The following is a 17112-nucleotide window of genomic DNA, read 5'->3' as shown; positions in this document are numbered from 1 at the left end:
TAGGTGAGTTAGGTAAATTGTTTTTTATTTACTTCTTTTCCTGTTTTAGATAAGTTTTTCTTATTTAGTTTTCACCAATCTGTTTAAGCTATTTAATTAGTGTTTATTCTTGATAATCCTTGCATGTTTGGTTAGCTAGTTCTTTATAGTTTCCCTATGCATGCTTAGTTAGGGTGTTTTCTTTTTGATAGTTTTAATTAGCTTTTCTTAGGGCTAAGTTAAAGAGAAAAGCAAAACAAAAATTAGTCTAGTTGTGCGTTTGTTAGATAGTTGTAATTCCAGTCTCTCTAGTTTGTGTTTCACCTGTGCACTAATCACTTTTCTCGGGCTCTTGAGTGGCTTTGTTTCCCAAAGATGTTTCTCTCAGTTTAGTTCACGGGTTTGTGCAACTGAGTTGTTGTTCAAGTTTATCTCTATCGTGCTTCCGCGTGTGTTGTTCGCATTCGCTTGTGGGTATTGCTAGTGCCGATAGCCGTCCTGAGCTATGCGGTGCTAATATTCACCCGTAAACTTGGATCATAGGCCGAGCTTTCAATTGCGAGAATTTTTTATCGGCTCCCATTCACCCCTCCTCTGGTCGCCTTTTCGGTCCCTCAATCCTACATATTATCACAAAACTGTTAGTTTTATAAAAAAAAAAAGCAGACCTATTGTGGCAGAAAGAAGCTAGAATAAGAAAAGAAACCTAATAGAATATTTTGGAGCGTGGCGCGTGCCTCCTTCCACGCCGCCCGGCCTGTCCCCAAGAACATGTTGAGCGTCTCCTGAGCAGAGCATCAAAGGCGCTAATTATTTTCTACTCTACGCACCACCAAAGCCAGTCACCACAACCGTCTCAATGGCCTGAATCCTATCAATCCCTAGTAACTCCCACCAACCACGTTTCCGCGGAGGTAAACCAAGCTGATCAACCCAATCCACCATGGAGCAACTGAATTGAGGGTTCGAGAGTGTAGAAGAGTACCTGGTGCAAGCACGGGGAGCCGGCAAGCGCGGGCCCGTTGAAGAGCCCGGCGTCAGTGACAGCGGTGAGGTCGGGCGTTAAGTCCCCGAATTGGCTGTAGAAGGAGACACACAAGATTCATGAAACCAAAATCTCATGTCTCAAAAACAATAGTGAAAAACCACACAGCCGATAGTTGAAAAGACGAATTCAATTACTAAGATCTCACCACTTATTTGATGATTCGTTGTATATCCTCTTGTAGTGTTTGTGCACAGCAACAGAGAGCACCTGCACAACCAAGTTGACTGCTAAGCTCAAGGCCCACATAGGTACAAGTCTGACTTGTTGCTGCATCACATCAGACATATGCTCCTTTACTAACGCCAAACCAAATGCCCATTAGAGACTTTCACATATGAGTAAAATGCTAACATGACAGCTCAAAATGCTTTCTGTACCACCATATTGGTGATGTTTGGTGGTTGATTTGTAACAACATCCATTTCTTCAACTCGATCACCAGTTTGCAACTTCTGAATTCTGATATCTATAATTTCCAATCAGCTTGAAAGCTATGATCCCTATATCTAACAGTACGATACTCAATGTTACAAGACTACAGCTCTCATAGCTTTTTTCAGATGAGATCTGATAGCCAAGATTACTACTGGTTAGCGACGTCCTCACTTTGCTTCAAAAAAATTTCACGTCCTCACGTAGACAAGAGCGTGGCTAGCGACCGGGCGGCCTGCCATAGGGAGTCATGTCGTGGTGCCCGGACTGTGATGCGACTCAACAAAAATAGATGGAAAATATTTCACGAAATGAGACAGTCAAATATATGTGTGTTAGTATTATATTTGTTACCCTCTTGGTACAATCAGATGTATGGATGAAAATGCCAATTTACCCTTGGATTTAATTTTAACATTAAGTTCCTGACTCAAATTAAAGCTTAGGTACCGTTCCACCAGCCACATAAGTTCCTAATCCACTTGGTATAATGAGATGTGGGGATGAAAATTATCTCTATTTTTGTTATGGTGTTCGCTAGAGGCCCTGGAGGGGCCTACCAATTTGTGAATTTGGGGCAGGACTGACTAACCGTGAATGGAGGGGGAGATGGCTGGCCTGACAGATGAACATGAAGTTGTCTTCAACCATGGAGCCCCCCCCCCCCCCCCCACCCACACACACCCACCCATTCTTCAACCATGGTGTCTAAAATTTGGAGTGGGATCCATGGTGCCGACAGCACTAGGGGGCTCGAGCCCCATCACTACTATAGAATGGTAGATAGTTTGTCCCGATTGGGAAATCTAAGTTATCTCGATTTCCCAGCTGGAACTGCCAATCTGAAACAAAAGACCCCAGCCATTAGTCCCGGTTCAAGCAACCGGGACTGAAAGAGACAGTTGGTATTACCAACCGAGACTCAAGGAGCTCTCCAAACCTGCGTGGCAGGGCCCCTTTAGCTCCGGTTGGTAATACCAACCAGAACTAAAAGAGTTTTTTTTATTTCCTATTTTCCTTTATATTCACTTCAATTAATATTATATTTTCATATTTGAATTTACGTACTACTCCCTCCATTCCAAAATACAAGTCATTCTAGGATTCAAAATTTGTCCAAAAAAAAAGTCATCCTGCCCTATTTGGAAAGTGCATATGCATGTAAGAATGAATTAATGCCAAATATGGATAATAAATGAGGGAAAACATGGTCATTTTACATTATTGTTAATCTATCCTAAAATTTCTAGGATGACTTGTTTTTTCGGATGGAGAGAGTATTCCACAGTACACCTATACATCCGTACATGTTTGAGCTTTGTATGAAACCTAGTAACATACATATAAAAGATAATTTAGAGAACACAACGAAACCTTTCCTAATATTTTCACCTTTTATCTAACATCGCTCTTCCATCATAGTGGAATTCATCATCTTTGTTGCCGACCAGCTCATAAATAAATCCTGCCATGGCTTATTGAATTGCCAAAATTCTTTCATGTGGAAGGAGCTGATCCCGCATCTTAACGATCTATAAAAAAGTGAAAATATTAATTATGACAATTTACAAAATGAGTTGAAACATTGACAAATGTTTTTTACTTACATCCATTTGCCAAGTAGTATATGTCTTGTGAGGACCTAATAGAGCATGAATGAACACGCAAATATAGTATCCGTATAAATTATTGCCCTATGCCTGCCTCAAAAACATTAACAGTACTTACCAGAAATTCTGCTTTCAATTCATGTTTGTCGCTAAATTGACCTACATGCTGTTCACAGAACTTTTTCCAAACCATGCGCATGATCGAGAACGAATAAATATATTTGTTGGATGATTTCTATGTAATGGTGATTGAGTTATAGTAGTTTGATGACTGGAATTACCTTTTCAGCATATCGGTCATGCTTTTGTACCTTTTGGGTCTCTCCTCAATGAGACCACAGCTATTGCTAATTGCTCATGTCAGAAATTATCACTAATAGTATCCAGTGGAACCTGTAAGATTATACGAAGCCACATCCAATTAGGGTTAATAAATTCAATTTTACTAAAGTAAAAGGGTAACACGGCACAAAGCACACACTTAATTTTGTAAGGAAACAATACTATGCGCTTGTAGTGCTGAACGGTTAAGAACTTGTATAAGTTATTAAATGTATCTTGACATTTGTCATTTAGATTATTGCAATTCACAACCACTGGGTCCTCATTGAAGCCCAAGTGAAAGTATCCATTCTTCTGCAAGTTTTAATCTCCATTATACATGATACAAAATAAATAAAAAATAGACTGATGGCATATAATAAGATTCATTAATTGTATTAATAAACACTAAAGAACTATTGACACCGTTTTTTGACACATGTCAAGAAAGGTGATTTTTTGTGAAGGGAAGGTGTCCGATTTGGAAGAAACCAAAAAATGCACAGGGTTGGAATCGGCCTATGGAATCCGTCCGATGGATCAGAGGAATATGCTGCGAAGATGCTGATTTGTCCATTCTGGTGCTCGGTCGATGGAGAGTTGCCGATGAAGTCAAAGGAGGAAAAGAGGATCCGGACTCTACGAGAATCTTGACGATTCGGTTGTAATATTTAAAGTAGTTTATCTTTAGAATGTCTTTTCTTTGTAGTCAAGTAATGTTTGCCGTAATCGGCTAGAACTTGATAGCGTTAGGCTATAAATATCAGTTGTAAGGGACCGGAAAAACTTGATACACATCCAATACAACAAAACTTTACAATTCCTTTGCACTTTTTCGGCGACTTCGCCTTTTCTTTCTTTTTCGACGAGTTCTTTTCAAGTTGATCAAGGACGCCTCACATTCGAGTGACTTGGTTTGCTGGTGAGTCTTCGTTTTACCGAGTATATTTGAGCTTTAGCTACCGGGCGCATCGCTGTGGCTTCGTTCAAATCTATTCAAAAGTTATCGAGTTTATCTAGGCTTTGACTTCCGGGCGTATTGCTGTCTCGTTTAGATTTATTCACAAACCATCGATATCGGCTAGATTTGTAGGTTTTCCTATGGTTTTTGGCCATTATCAGATCTATCTGTTAAAAACATATTAGATCGGCTTTAGGTTTTGCAGTAACACTTTTGTTATCTCAAGAGCCGGTTTGGATCTGTTTTTAGTTTACATTATCTAAGTTGCACATTCGTAGCTTAGATTCTGTCATATACGTAAAATCGACTATTCCAAACTGATTTTATCGTTTAGTGCATCGGCTGATCTTGTCGACGTGCTCATTTATTATATGCTTGCATTTAATACCTTTTTGTCATCTACTGTATCGGCAAAGCTTGCCGATACACCTGTGCGAGAGATATTCGGAACCCCAGCCAATACGCTCTCGAATTTGACTTTGTTTTCTCCCTTGTCAATTTCAGGTCAAATTGACTGGCACGTTTGGTTGACTTTCCGGAGCTTGGCGAACACTTGCCCTCGGATTCCAGTGTGTTGATTTTTGTGTCAACACATTTTTTGGCACGCCCAGTGGGACCGAAAGCTTCAACATGATGGACATCACTGATAAATCCATGGTCAGTGAAGAGAATCAGATTCTTGTTTCTGAAGCAAGCTCAAAGAAGAACAAAAGAAGGAATATGAAGAGCTGGTGGAGAAGTTTAAACGTGAATGCCTCAAGTCGTACAACGTCACCAGATCAGGCGAAGTGATCAAGGAGTTTGATCTTCCATCCTTCCAGCCATTGACAGAGGCTCAACGTGAAAACAAGATGATAGATGCAGTTGGCCAAGCTATGGCGCAGGCTTTCATCAAGAGTGCAACTGTTATGGGCAATACGGTGCACAACGCAGTGGTCAAGACTTTCACTGAAGGTACGTTTCCAAGGTGTATGGGTCCTTGCTACATACAACCAGATCAGATGCAATATGTTGCCTTGGAAGTGTCTATGGCAGCAGCTCTGTCGGCTCAAAATAGCCAGGAAGGAACGAGCAATAGTCAGGTGCCACCACAAACTACTGCTACAACATCTGCGGCTACAACAGCTCCTGTCTACACGACCGCTTCGCCTGTCCCTACAGCTATGCAGGGTGGATCTGCATCTAGATTTCCCAAAGGATGGGATCCTTCGACTGGATATGGTATGCATCCAGATTTCGTTACCACACTAGTCAAAGGACAGTTTAATGCATCGGCTTCTCTGCTGATGACCTCTCAGCCAGATCCATCGGCCACCCAGCCGATGGGTACTCAGCAGGATGCATCGACACCACCGCCGATGACCCCACAACAGCGTCTTGCTATCCTGCTTCATCCCCAGTCTCCGTCAGAAGTGTTGATTTCGCAATCTCCTCATCAGAAGGGAGTCAACTGGGTTTTTCACAATCAGGCAACTCGACAGATACGGTGTGTCAGTATACCGTACATGGAATCTACTGATCAACAGTTGGCTAGTCCATCAGTGCCACAGCCGATGATGACTCAGGAGACACCCAATCGGATGTCCCAGCAAGTACAACAGATGCAATCGGTTGGTCAGCCGATGCTGCATACAACACAATAGCTTGCGATGATGGCTAACACAGCGAGCCTGGCTTCTCCTCAGCAGATGCCAGCAATTGATCAGCAAGTTGATTGGAGTACAAAAATAGCTGAAGTGATGAGGGAGCAGTTTGGCTTAAGGCCAAAGCAACAATCTGTTATGTACAAGACTCCCTATCCTCCGGCTTACAATCAGATTTCTCTCCCGCACAAGTACAAGATGCCCAACTTCACAAAGTTCTCAGGGCAGGGAGAAGTTTCTATAATGGAACATGTTAACAGGTTCCTTCTATAGTTGGGAGAAGCGGGCAACCATGATGCACTCAGAGTCCATTTGTTCTGTTTGTCTTTGTCTGGATTGGTCTTTGCTTGGTTCACCACTTTGCCAGCAAACTCCATATTATATTGGGCCGATTTAGAAAGACAGTTTCATCAGTTCTTTTACTCTGGGATTACTGAATTAAAGTTGACTGATTTGACTGGCTTAAGGCAGAGGAACGATGAATCGGTTGCTGCTTTCATTCAGAGGTTCATAGATGTCAAAAACCGATGCTACAGTCTGGTTTTGTCCGATTAGCAGTTGGCAGAAGTGGCATTTAATGGGCTCCTGCCACACATTAATGACAAGTATGCGCCTCAAGAATTTGAGAGCATTAGCCAGATTGCAGCAAGGATGTCAGGAGAGACTCGGTCCTATGAGTCCAAGAAGCCTTTTCTGAAAAAGAAAAACTATGTAGAATATTCTGCTAATGATGATTCTGAAGAGGAGCAGGAAACGGTCGCATCGGCTGAGTGGATACAGAACAGTAAGAAGCCGGTGATGTGTCCGTTCAGGAAGAAAGAACTCAAATCATACGGGTTTGATATTACCGAAGCCGACAAGATCTTCGACTTATTATTATCAGAAGGATTGATCAAGCTAAAGCCATATCACAAGATCCCGTCGGAAGAAGAGCTCAAACATATGAAGTATTGCAAGTGGCACAATGCCACGTTGCATGATACAAATGAATGCAAGGTCTTCCAGCAGCAAATTCAGATGGCTTTCGAGCAAGGGAAGTTGAAATTTGAGACTCCAAAGAAGATGATGAAGATCGACGGACATCCTTTTGCCATGAATATGGTTGATGTGGCTAGAGACAAAGGTTCTTCTCAGGCCAAGATTTTAACGTCATCATCGGCCAAGAAATCTGGAGCTGTTGATCCCAAAGCACAGATAGCAGCCGATGAGGTCAAAGGAAAGGGTCCACTGGATAAAGCTAAACGTTCATCGGCGCCACGTAGACGTGTCACGTCTCAAATGCTGTTGAACAAGTTTCAGCGTGATCGAGAAAAGCAGCAGCTTAGAGAAGAGGAGGAACGTCGTGAAAAAGATCATTGGAGGTGTCCTTTCTTTGTCTACTACTGGGAAGAAGGGTTGACATTGCCATCAGCATATGATTGTCCCGAATGCAATGGTCAAGGCAGCCGATCATATAAGAAGCCACGTCATGTTGATGAACTCTATCGACGTGAACGCACTCCTGTCCATGATCGGCTAGGAAAAAAGGGATCGGTGCATGATCGATTGGGGGGCAGGACCATGCTACGTGATCCTGCTAGAAGAAGAGTGCCCGCACACGATCGGCTAGAACAGATGGCCGATGGCAGAGTGCAAGATGATCAGCCGATGAGGATAGATCCAGAGCGTGAGCCCGATCGTACAGGCCAATCTCAATAGGGTCCAGGAGGTTTGACCAGGTCTCAGAAACGATGTGTTCAGAGGCTACGCCAGCTGGAGATTATAGAGGAAGAGCAGGAACAAACTCTGAGCAAGAAAGGAGTCAAGACACAACTCTGGCGTGTTAAGGTTAAGGCCGATGATAAATCGGCCAGTAACAGTTCCACACCGATCCAAGCAGTCGGTTCTTCAGAAGATGCCTAATGGATGAATTCCAAGAAGAAGAAGGGAAATTGGGGTAGGGGTTTATGTCGGCCGATTTATTAGAGGAAATTGATATTGGAGATGGTGATAGACCAAGGACGATGTTTATTAGTGCCAATTTAGTTCCCAAATACAAGCAGGAACTGAAGAGTTTATTAAAAGAATACAAAGATTGCTTTGCTTGGGAATACTATGAGATGCCTGGCTTGGATAGATCTATTATGGAATATTGTTTGCCTATAAAACTGGGATATCGGCCATATCAGCAAGGAGCAAGATGATGCAATCCTAAGATTTTGCCAGATATAAAGACCGAGATTGCGCAGTTAATTGAAGCTAATTTTGTTCGGCAATGTCGTTATGCCGAATGGATTTCTAATGTGGTTCCTGTTTACAAGAAGAATGGCAAATTGCGAGTGTGTATTGATTTCAGGGCTCTCAAAAAGGCTACGCCGTTGGATGGTTACCCTATGCCGATAGCCGATATGTTGATAAATGCCGCTGCTGGGCACAAGGTGATCAGTTTTATGGATGGCAATGCTGGATACAATAAAATTTTAATGGTGGAAGAAGACATCCGCAAGACCGCGTTCAGATGTCCAGGGCATATTGGTTAATTTGAGTGGGTAGTCATGACCTTCGGACTGAAAAATGCCGGTGCTACGTATCAAAGGGCCATGAATTATATTTTTCATGAACTCATTGGCAAAATTGTGGAAATATATATTGATGATGTAGTTGTGAAGTCAAGGGGGCATCAAGAGCATTTGGCCGATCTACGTAGAGGTTGCGGAGATCTACTCTCCCGTTCGCCAGTGCACGCCAACGCAGTAGCGAGAAGAGGCAAAACCCTAACTCGAGTTGATCTATTCTTTGGTGCAGTCTATGGGTTAGATATATAGGAGAGCCACATAGTCTTCTCAACTTTCACTAGCAATGTGGGATTAAAGGTTTGCACCACATGGGCCTTAGAGATTTATTTGGAATAACTGAAATACTCATTGTGCCAAGCCCAAATTCCAACAATCCCCCACGAGATCTCAAATGCCCATTTTGAGATTTGCCTGTTTGTCACTATCTTTTGATATACCAATGTTTCGGTGAGGACTATTAAGTTGAACTCTCACCTAGAGCTTCAAGCTACACTTATCCACAACTTGAACAATGGACTACGCCTTGAATTGCAAGTTTGATGCGAACAAGTTTCACCCAAAGTTAAAACCAGTACACGGCTGCCAGTAGCCTACTCCATGGGTGGAGCATATACATCATACTCCTTGATCTCTTCATGAGCTTGCTAGAGATTACCCAAGTCTCATAGATTGTGACGTTCAACATTCTGACTCATATAGGTGTATTTCATTCAAGAATGCTCTATAGGACAGCAACTTTGCTTAACCAAGCCAACAGAAACACATAAAGGCACATAGCCAACCTCCCATACAGCATCTGAGAGTATTGCATCTTAACCTAGAGAGGGTTCATAAAGAAATTACTCTCCTAAGTTAACCAATAGCTTGTTTTCCGATGTCCTAATTCATAGGATCTCCAATCACATAGGTTGTGTTGCTACTATGGAAACTATACGGGTCTCAAACCCTTCTCCCTCGATGCACCTTCTCTCACATTCTGTGATAGCCATTTTGTAAAGGGATCTGCCAGGTTTTTTTGTCGGTTTGAATATAAGTCACGCTTATTACTCCGGAGTTTCTCATCTTCCTCATAGACTTCAGTCATCTTTTAACGTGTCTTGATGACTTTACATTATCCTTAGCACTGTTCACTTTAAACATGGAAGCAGAACTTACTACTTTGGATACAGCAACAGGCAAGTCCATCAAGAGCTTACGCAGCCATTCTGCCTCTACAGTGGCTGTACCTAAAGCAGTAAGTTCTGCTTCCATGGTTTCCTCGTCAAGATGGTCTGTTTGCAAGACCTCCATGATATCGCACCACCTCTAAGGGTAAACACATACCCACTTGTGGAGTAAAGCTCATCAGCATTAGAAAACCAGTTTGAATCACTATATCCCTCAAGCACAGTAGGGTGCCCAGAATAGTGAATCCCATAATTCATAGTACTAAATAGATAGCGCATAACCCTTTTAAGTGCATGCCAATGATTAGTACCCAGGTTGGACATGAACCTGCTCAATTTGGTCACAACAAAGGATATGTTGGGTCTCGTTGCGCTAGCTAAGTACATGAATGAACCAATTATCTTAGAGTATCTCAACTGATCTTTAGCAATCTTCTTGTTCTTTCAGAGTATCACACTGGGATCATAAGGGGTAGGAGAACGCTTGCTATCCACATAGCCAAGACGGCTCAAGATCTCCTCCACATAATGAGACTGCGAAAGAGTAATCCCACTCTCACCCTTAATCAGCTTGATGTTCAGAATCACATCAGCTTCTCCCAGATCTTTCATATCAAAACTCTTTGATAGGAAAGACTTGATCTCATTGATCGCATCAATGTTCATGCCAAAAATCAGTATGTCGTCCACATACAAGCATAATATAACTCCTGTACCCTGACCATAGCGATAGTACACACATCTATCAGCCTCATTTATGACAAAGCCCGCAGAAGTTGAAGTTCTGTCAAACTTCTCATGACATTGCTTAGGCGCTTGTTTCAGACCATACAAAGACTTGAACAATTTACATACCTTACTCTCTTGACCCTTCACTACAAACCCATCAGGCTGATCCATATAGATCTCCTCATCCAACTTTCCATTCAGAAAAAGTTGTCTTTATGTCCATCTGATGAATGATAAGATCATATGAGGCAACCAGGGAAAGCAGTACTCGAACAGTAGTCAGTCTAGCAACGGGTGAGTACGTGTCGAAGAAGTCCTCGCCTTCTTTTTGTGTGTAACCTTTGGCTACTATCCGACCTTGTAGTTCTCAGTAGTACCATCAGGCCTAAGCTTCTTCTTAAACACCCATTTACAACCCAAAGGTTTACAGCCATAAGGTCGCCCAGTGAGTTCCCACGTACCATTGGATAGAATCGAGTCCATCTCACTTTGGACAGCTTCTTTCCAATCATCTGCATCCGGAGATGCATTTGCCTCAGCAATAGTAGTGGGTGTGTCATCCACAAGGTACACAGTGATATCATGACCAAAGGATTTGCAACCCTTTGTATCTTGCTCCTTTGAGGAGCCTCACTGTCATCTTTCTCAAGGATTTCCTCATGCTCAACTGGTTATCCAGAAGTCTCAGGAACAATAGGAGCATCAGGTTAAGGAGTTATCTCAGAAGAAAATCTAGAAGTGTTATGCATATCTTTCATAGGAAATATATTCTCAAAAAATATTGCATCACGAGATTCCATAATACTATCAACATGCTTATCAATTACCTTATATTTGACTACTAAAAATCTATAAGCTATACTCCTCTAAGCATATCCTAGAAAGACACAATCTACTATTTTAGGTCCCAACTTGCGCGTCTTGTCAATTGGTACATTGACTTTTGCCAAGCACCCCCATGTGCGCAAGTAAGAAAGTGATGGTTTTCTCCCCATCCATATCTCATATGGAGTCTATTCTTTATTTTTTTGGAACTTATTTAGGACATGACTCGCAGTCGATAAAGCCTCCCCCATCATGCTTTAGATAAACCAGCAGTGTCTAACATGGCGTTAACCAAATAAGTCAACGTGTGGTTTTTCCTCTCAGCAACCCTGTTTGACTCGGGTGAGTAGGGATATATGTGCTTATGTTACATTAATTTTGCATATATCTAATACTTGCTTACTTTCTCCATGGATTGTCAATAATTGCAGGACAATCCACCAAAGAACGAGGTGGCAACTCTTTGAGAAAGAATTTCTAGAAGTAATCGCCGATTTGTGTCTTTTCATTGGACATGAAGTGATTAACCCAAGGGAACATTTTTTTAATGAAGACCAGGAATTAGCAATGGAGACTAAATATCTTGGTCTTCGTGAGTGGGAGAACGTGCTGTGCCTCCTCTAGTAGCGTTGGTAAATAGAAGAAAACATGCATTTGAGTTTCAATTCTAATGATGAAATATCATTTGCTATATAAAGATATATATATATGCGTAATTAGTTATATTTGCGAAACATGCTCCATGTCCATCACTATGATATTGAATCACAATCTAGCTTGATAGATCAAAATTGGTTGGAATTTAAATTTTTAAAAATTACAGGGAATCGAATAAACAATTTTAAATTTAAATCGGTAAATTTGTTGGTAGGAACCCATTTGCATGGGCAGGTCACCCCCTCACCTGCCGTTGGACATGCATTTTTATGGTAGAGAGAGGGCGGTGGTGAGAATGGAATATTAGGGGCAGGTACGTTAACGGCTACTGCAAACAACATTATTAGTTTTGAAACTAGGGGTGGGTGCCGTACGTGCACGTAAAATTAGGTATTTATCCACCCCTACAAAACCTTTTCGTAGTAGTGCCAACGGGTGGGAACTAATATCCCCCTCTTTTGGTACCCGGTGAATTTCACCACCCGGTACAAAATGGGGTGGAATACCCTTTCATTTTTCTTTTATTTTTTGTTTTGTTGTGTTTCTCCTTTTGAGAAAGTCTTTCAGTTCCGTAGAAAATTTAGATATGGGCTCAAAAGTTCACCGAGAAAATTATGAATGTTTTATTCTTTATATCTAAGAAAGGAAATATATTCCTTTAGTTTTATTCTTTCTTGAAAGTTGTTAACTCTGTAAAAAATCCAATATGATTTCAAAAAATTAACAAAAAATATTTCTGCTGAGAATTTCCAGCCGAATTCAATTCTGTTCTCATGTGTCACCATAAATCTTAGTCTTCAAAATCTATTTTTAAAATAACATTTGGATCCATAATGGCCAACTGGCGCAGTACTCCGCGTACCATGTTAGCCATGTTGTTCAACGTGATCGGCCATGTTAGCCATGTGGCCCTCCCATTTGTACAACACTGACCTGGCAGCTCTCGTGCACGTGCACAGTTAGGATTCAATTATAATGACCCGTGTGATTGTCTACACCCACGATGGTCATGCACCTCCATGTTAAGCGGCAGCAACCAGGAGCGCCACGGTTTGTAACAGCTAGCAATCAGGCTTGTTGCCTCTCGATCCATCTAATGCAACATGCATGAGATAAACCCCACCTTGATACCTAGATTGACCTAAATATGATGGTAAGCCCATTAACAGACACCCCCTAAATCTGAATTATTGTCATTCTCAAAGACACATATGACGTAGCAAGATACTGAGACAATAGAACTTTTCTCAGCCCTTTCAATCAACTTATTTTGTGGACCCAAATTTAGTTCTTTATTTTCTTCTATTACTCATGAATCGAAATCGCTTACTCCTCGAATCAATACATAAAACAATATTGGAGCATCAATCCACATGCATGTCAACCAAGGACTAACAGGTACAGATAGTCAAAAGTGACATTTAATGAGCTGATTTGGTTGATTCGAGTCATCAGGTTATGAGCATTACATTATGACCTTGGAGTTGTATGCAGAAAGATCTGGTCTTGCATAACTAAACACAACCCATTGAATAGATATATAGATCTGGTTGATGGGCAGAGCCACATGGGCAAAATGAAGGGGCCCAGAGTGTTTGGATCCGAGTGCTAATGCCAAAAAGTGTTAGATTTTAATTAGCACAGCCCATTTTAAATAGGATGGCTACGGTGGGCTATACTTTTCCCTAGACTCAAAAACTTTAGCAGGCATATGAGTACTAATAGGTGCTAAAGTTTAGCACTCATATTTAACACATCCAAACATGCCCGAATTTTCATACAATGATGCATGTCGTCAATCGGGGTCACAATAACAGATTGATTTAACGCGAATAATATTGTACCCAACGCAACTGCTAGGACATACCGGACTATGCATTGCACCACCATACCACCATATCAAAACAGCCATCCTCGTGTACTTGTGCCTTTGCTTCTTGTGGATTGTTATTACACATCTTTCACATTACATGATTCATAACGCGGGTTTCATTTTTAAGATATATTTTCCTTTTTAGAACATGTTCACTACTACAAAAATGATCTGTAGCAACACTCTAATCAAAATTTCACCCGTTGCTACAAATAGAGCCGGATTATCGTAGCATTTAACCCGCCCCTAAAATGCATTTTAGAGGCGGGTGACGCTAGCACCCGCCCCTACCAATGCGGTCATTTGTAAGGGCGGTTGACGGCATCAACCCCCACACCCCTCAAATTTTGAAGCCAAGCCGCCCCTAAAATGGGTGCCATTTGTAGGGGCGGGTGGGGGCCGGCCAGCCCCTAAAAATAGTTTTCAAAATTCCACCAAAAATTCATTTAATTCAAATAGAGCTGCAAAACAGTTCAGAAAAACATAAAATTTTTAATAAGCATGTAGTGCGAAACAGTTCTGTATTGTTGTTTCAATACTTTTATTCATTGTGTATATTGCAATGTGATTTTGATATTTTTTCTATGTTACACATATCACAATGTGATTTTGATATTTTTTTTCTATGTTACACATATCACTCATATTTTTTCTATATTTTTCCTTTGGGTTGTCAAGTGGGGCCTCCGTGAGTGGTAAGGCGGGCCTAATCTTAGTGAGAAAATGTTTCGATTGTTTTAGCTTTTATAGTATATATTACTCACGAATCCAAATCTTTTACACATGGACTCTATACATAAAATAATATGTGAGCATCAGTCGACTTGTCAACCAAGGACCAACATGTACAGATTGTCAAATTTGACATTTAATGGGCCCATCTGGTTAATTCGAGTCATCAGGTTATGAGCATTACATTATGACCTTGGAGTTGTATGAAGGAAGATCTGGTCTTGCATAACAAAACACAGCCTATCTAATAGATATATAGATCTGGTTGATGGGTGGAGCCACATTGGCAAGATGAAGGGGCCCAGGGTGTTTGGATCCAAGTGCTAATGCCGAAAAGTGTTAGATTTTAATTAGCACAGCCCATCCAATATAGAATTGCTAATGGGGTGAGCTAAACTTTAGCCCAAACTCAGAAACTTTAGTAGGGATATGAGTGCTAATAGGTGCTAATGTTTAGCACTCAACTTTAGCACATCCAAATGTGCCCGAATTCAAACAATGATGCATGTTAATCGGGGTCACAACAGATTTGTTTTATGTGAATAACATTAATTGCACCCAACGCAACTGCTATAGGACATGCGGACTATGTATTGCACCACCATACCACCATATCAAAATAGCCAACCTCATGTACTTGTTCCTTTGCTTCTTGTGGATCGAGTACACATCTTTCACCTTAGTTTAGGCATAACGCGGGCTTCATTTTCATGATATATTTTTCTTTTTAGAATATGTTCCTTCAAGCATTGTACACATCTTTAGGAGTGTCAATGGGCAATAAAGTAAGTTTTTCTGTAAATACTTTCTCAGCCACTTCTTGATTCTCCCGCTCCATATATTCTTAGCCAAGAAAGGGTTGGGGACTCCATGGTATTCTATAAATACCACCTCTCTTCCCCTCATTCGTCACACAGCACAAACAGTATACAAACTCGAGACTTCCCTATCTTCCACTCGCAACTCCAGCCAACACAATCATACAAACATGACTACTCCCTCTCGCACCTTGATTTTTCTCTTTGTATTCCTGCCAGCAATCCTCGCCAAGGGCAACATCCTTGAAGACATCCTTCCAAATCCGTGCAAGTGCTGCCAAGAGAATGAGACTCGCCTTCATATGTACTTGCACCAGTTCCCTCACTTGCCAGGTGTTACAAACCGGAACGAATATACCATGGTAAGCTCTCCGGAACCTATAGGGTTTGGCACAATGATAGTCCACGATTGGGTTCTCACCACAGGGCTCAGTGCGACTGAAAATGTTGTGGGGCGTCTGCAAGGCTTTCATCTTCAAGCTGGTCAAGCCACCACCAGCTGGTACACAGCTCACACCATAGTGTTCCGCGACGGCAGGTAAAAACAACATCTACCCACATCATGTAGTTCGTGGACTCTTCCTTTTTTGTAGAAAGTATTATTATTTTATATCTACGAGATTATATTGCCAAAATACGTAAAGTCATAAAACCCATAATGTTAGGACCATTATGGTAGACATAATTAATTGTGATACCTGAAACTTGATCTCTTCTTGTGCGCTAAATAGTTTTGCAGGGTCCACACTTGAGGTGTCGGGGATCACAGAGGTAAAACCAAATGGTGAATGGTCAATTACGGGTGGGACTGCAGCATTTGCTAGTGCGCATGGAACAATCAAGTTCATAAATTCGCAGAGTAGTACCGCCACTGATGCCATAAAGGAGCTTGATATTCATGTATTCCACACTCCAGAGCCAGCGGTAAATAAATACTCCTTAACTTTTTAGATTTGACAACAAGGTTAAATATATGATTGTGTATTTAAGAAATATGTATGTACATATATATTGTGTGTTTTTATTTTGCTAATGCCAATTTCTAGCACACAACGTCTGCACCGATTTTGATTTTTTTTTCTTTCTACAGGTCTAAGGTGCAGCACCGTTGGATCGAAGTGGAACTAGTGAGATCGAATGATGCTATCAGCCGATTGGAATCGTGAATTCAATTCACAAAGTATTGGCACAGTTAATATTTGAATAAATAATGTTGTTTGTCGAAACTTTAGTGTGTTTTTGTTTGTGGTATTAGACCAAGCTAGGTCCAGTACTTGCTTGGCAGAGTTATGGTTAGTCTTTTGTGGTATTACCCTTCCAGCGGAACCATTTCTTCTCATGTTTGTCGATTATTGATACATTTGTTTGTAGCTCGGGAACTATCTTTCCTAGCAAGAGACCCATGTTTCATAGTTTGAGCTTCCTTATGCAATGCTTTGACTAATGCTTGGAACCATCTATATCGTTTTGGTGCATATCAAAATGTGTTTACACAACTAGTGGAGGTGCACGTGTCGCATCCACGTGTTTTAAAAAATCAAATAAATAAGAATTTGTATTAATAGAATATAACATAAACAATGATTTATATTTATACTAACAATATACATGAGGTAAGGATATATTTTAAAAACAGTAATCAAATAACCAGCAATTTAATAATTAAAATGATTCACTTAAAAAATTTAACCCATATGCCAATTATTTATACTCAACAATTTATGACATAATTACAATAATTAAATTTTCATAGTTGTTGATCC

General features: G+C 41.0%; 1 protein-coding gene across 1 annotated transcript; it reads left to right on the top strand.

The window, feature by feature from the left end:
- Positions 1-15507: 15507 nt before the first annotated feature.
- Positions 15508-16445, top strand: LOC120645530 (pterocarpan synthase 1-like). The gene is made up of 3 exons (XM_039922314.1): positions 15508-15887; positions 16081-16273; positions 16440-16445. Exons 1-3 carry the CDS (start codon positions 15520-15522, stop codon positions 16443-16445), a joined length of 567 nt encoding a protein of 188 aa, XP_039778248.1. The 5' UTR covers positions 15508-15519.
- Positions 16446-17112: the final 667 nt, after the last annotated feature.

Source organism: Panicum virgatum, chromosome 8K (genome assembly GCF_016808335.1).
Source record: "Panicum virgatum strain AP13 chromosome 8K, P.virgatum_v5, whole genome shotgun sequence".
Lineage (NCBI taxonomy): Eukaryota > Viridiplantae > Streptophyta > Magnoliopsida > Poales > Poaceae > Panicum > Panicum virgatum.
The sequence above is the reverse complement of the archived record's forward strand: the minus strand, read 5'-3'. Positions and strand labels throughout refer to the sequence as shown.

Bases quoted from the DNA above. Each gene is read 5' to 3' on its own strand.
- LOC120645530 (XM_039922314.1), top strand. From the start codon at position 15,520: ATGACTACTCCCTCTCGCACCTTGATTTTTCTCTTTGTATTCCTGCCA. The intron at 15,888-16,080 runs GTAAAAACAACA...TGCGCTAAATAG, and splicing joins ATAGTGTTCCGCGACGGCAG to TTTTGCAGGGTCCACACTTG.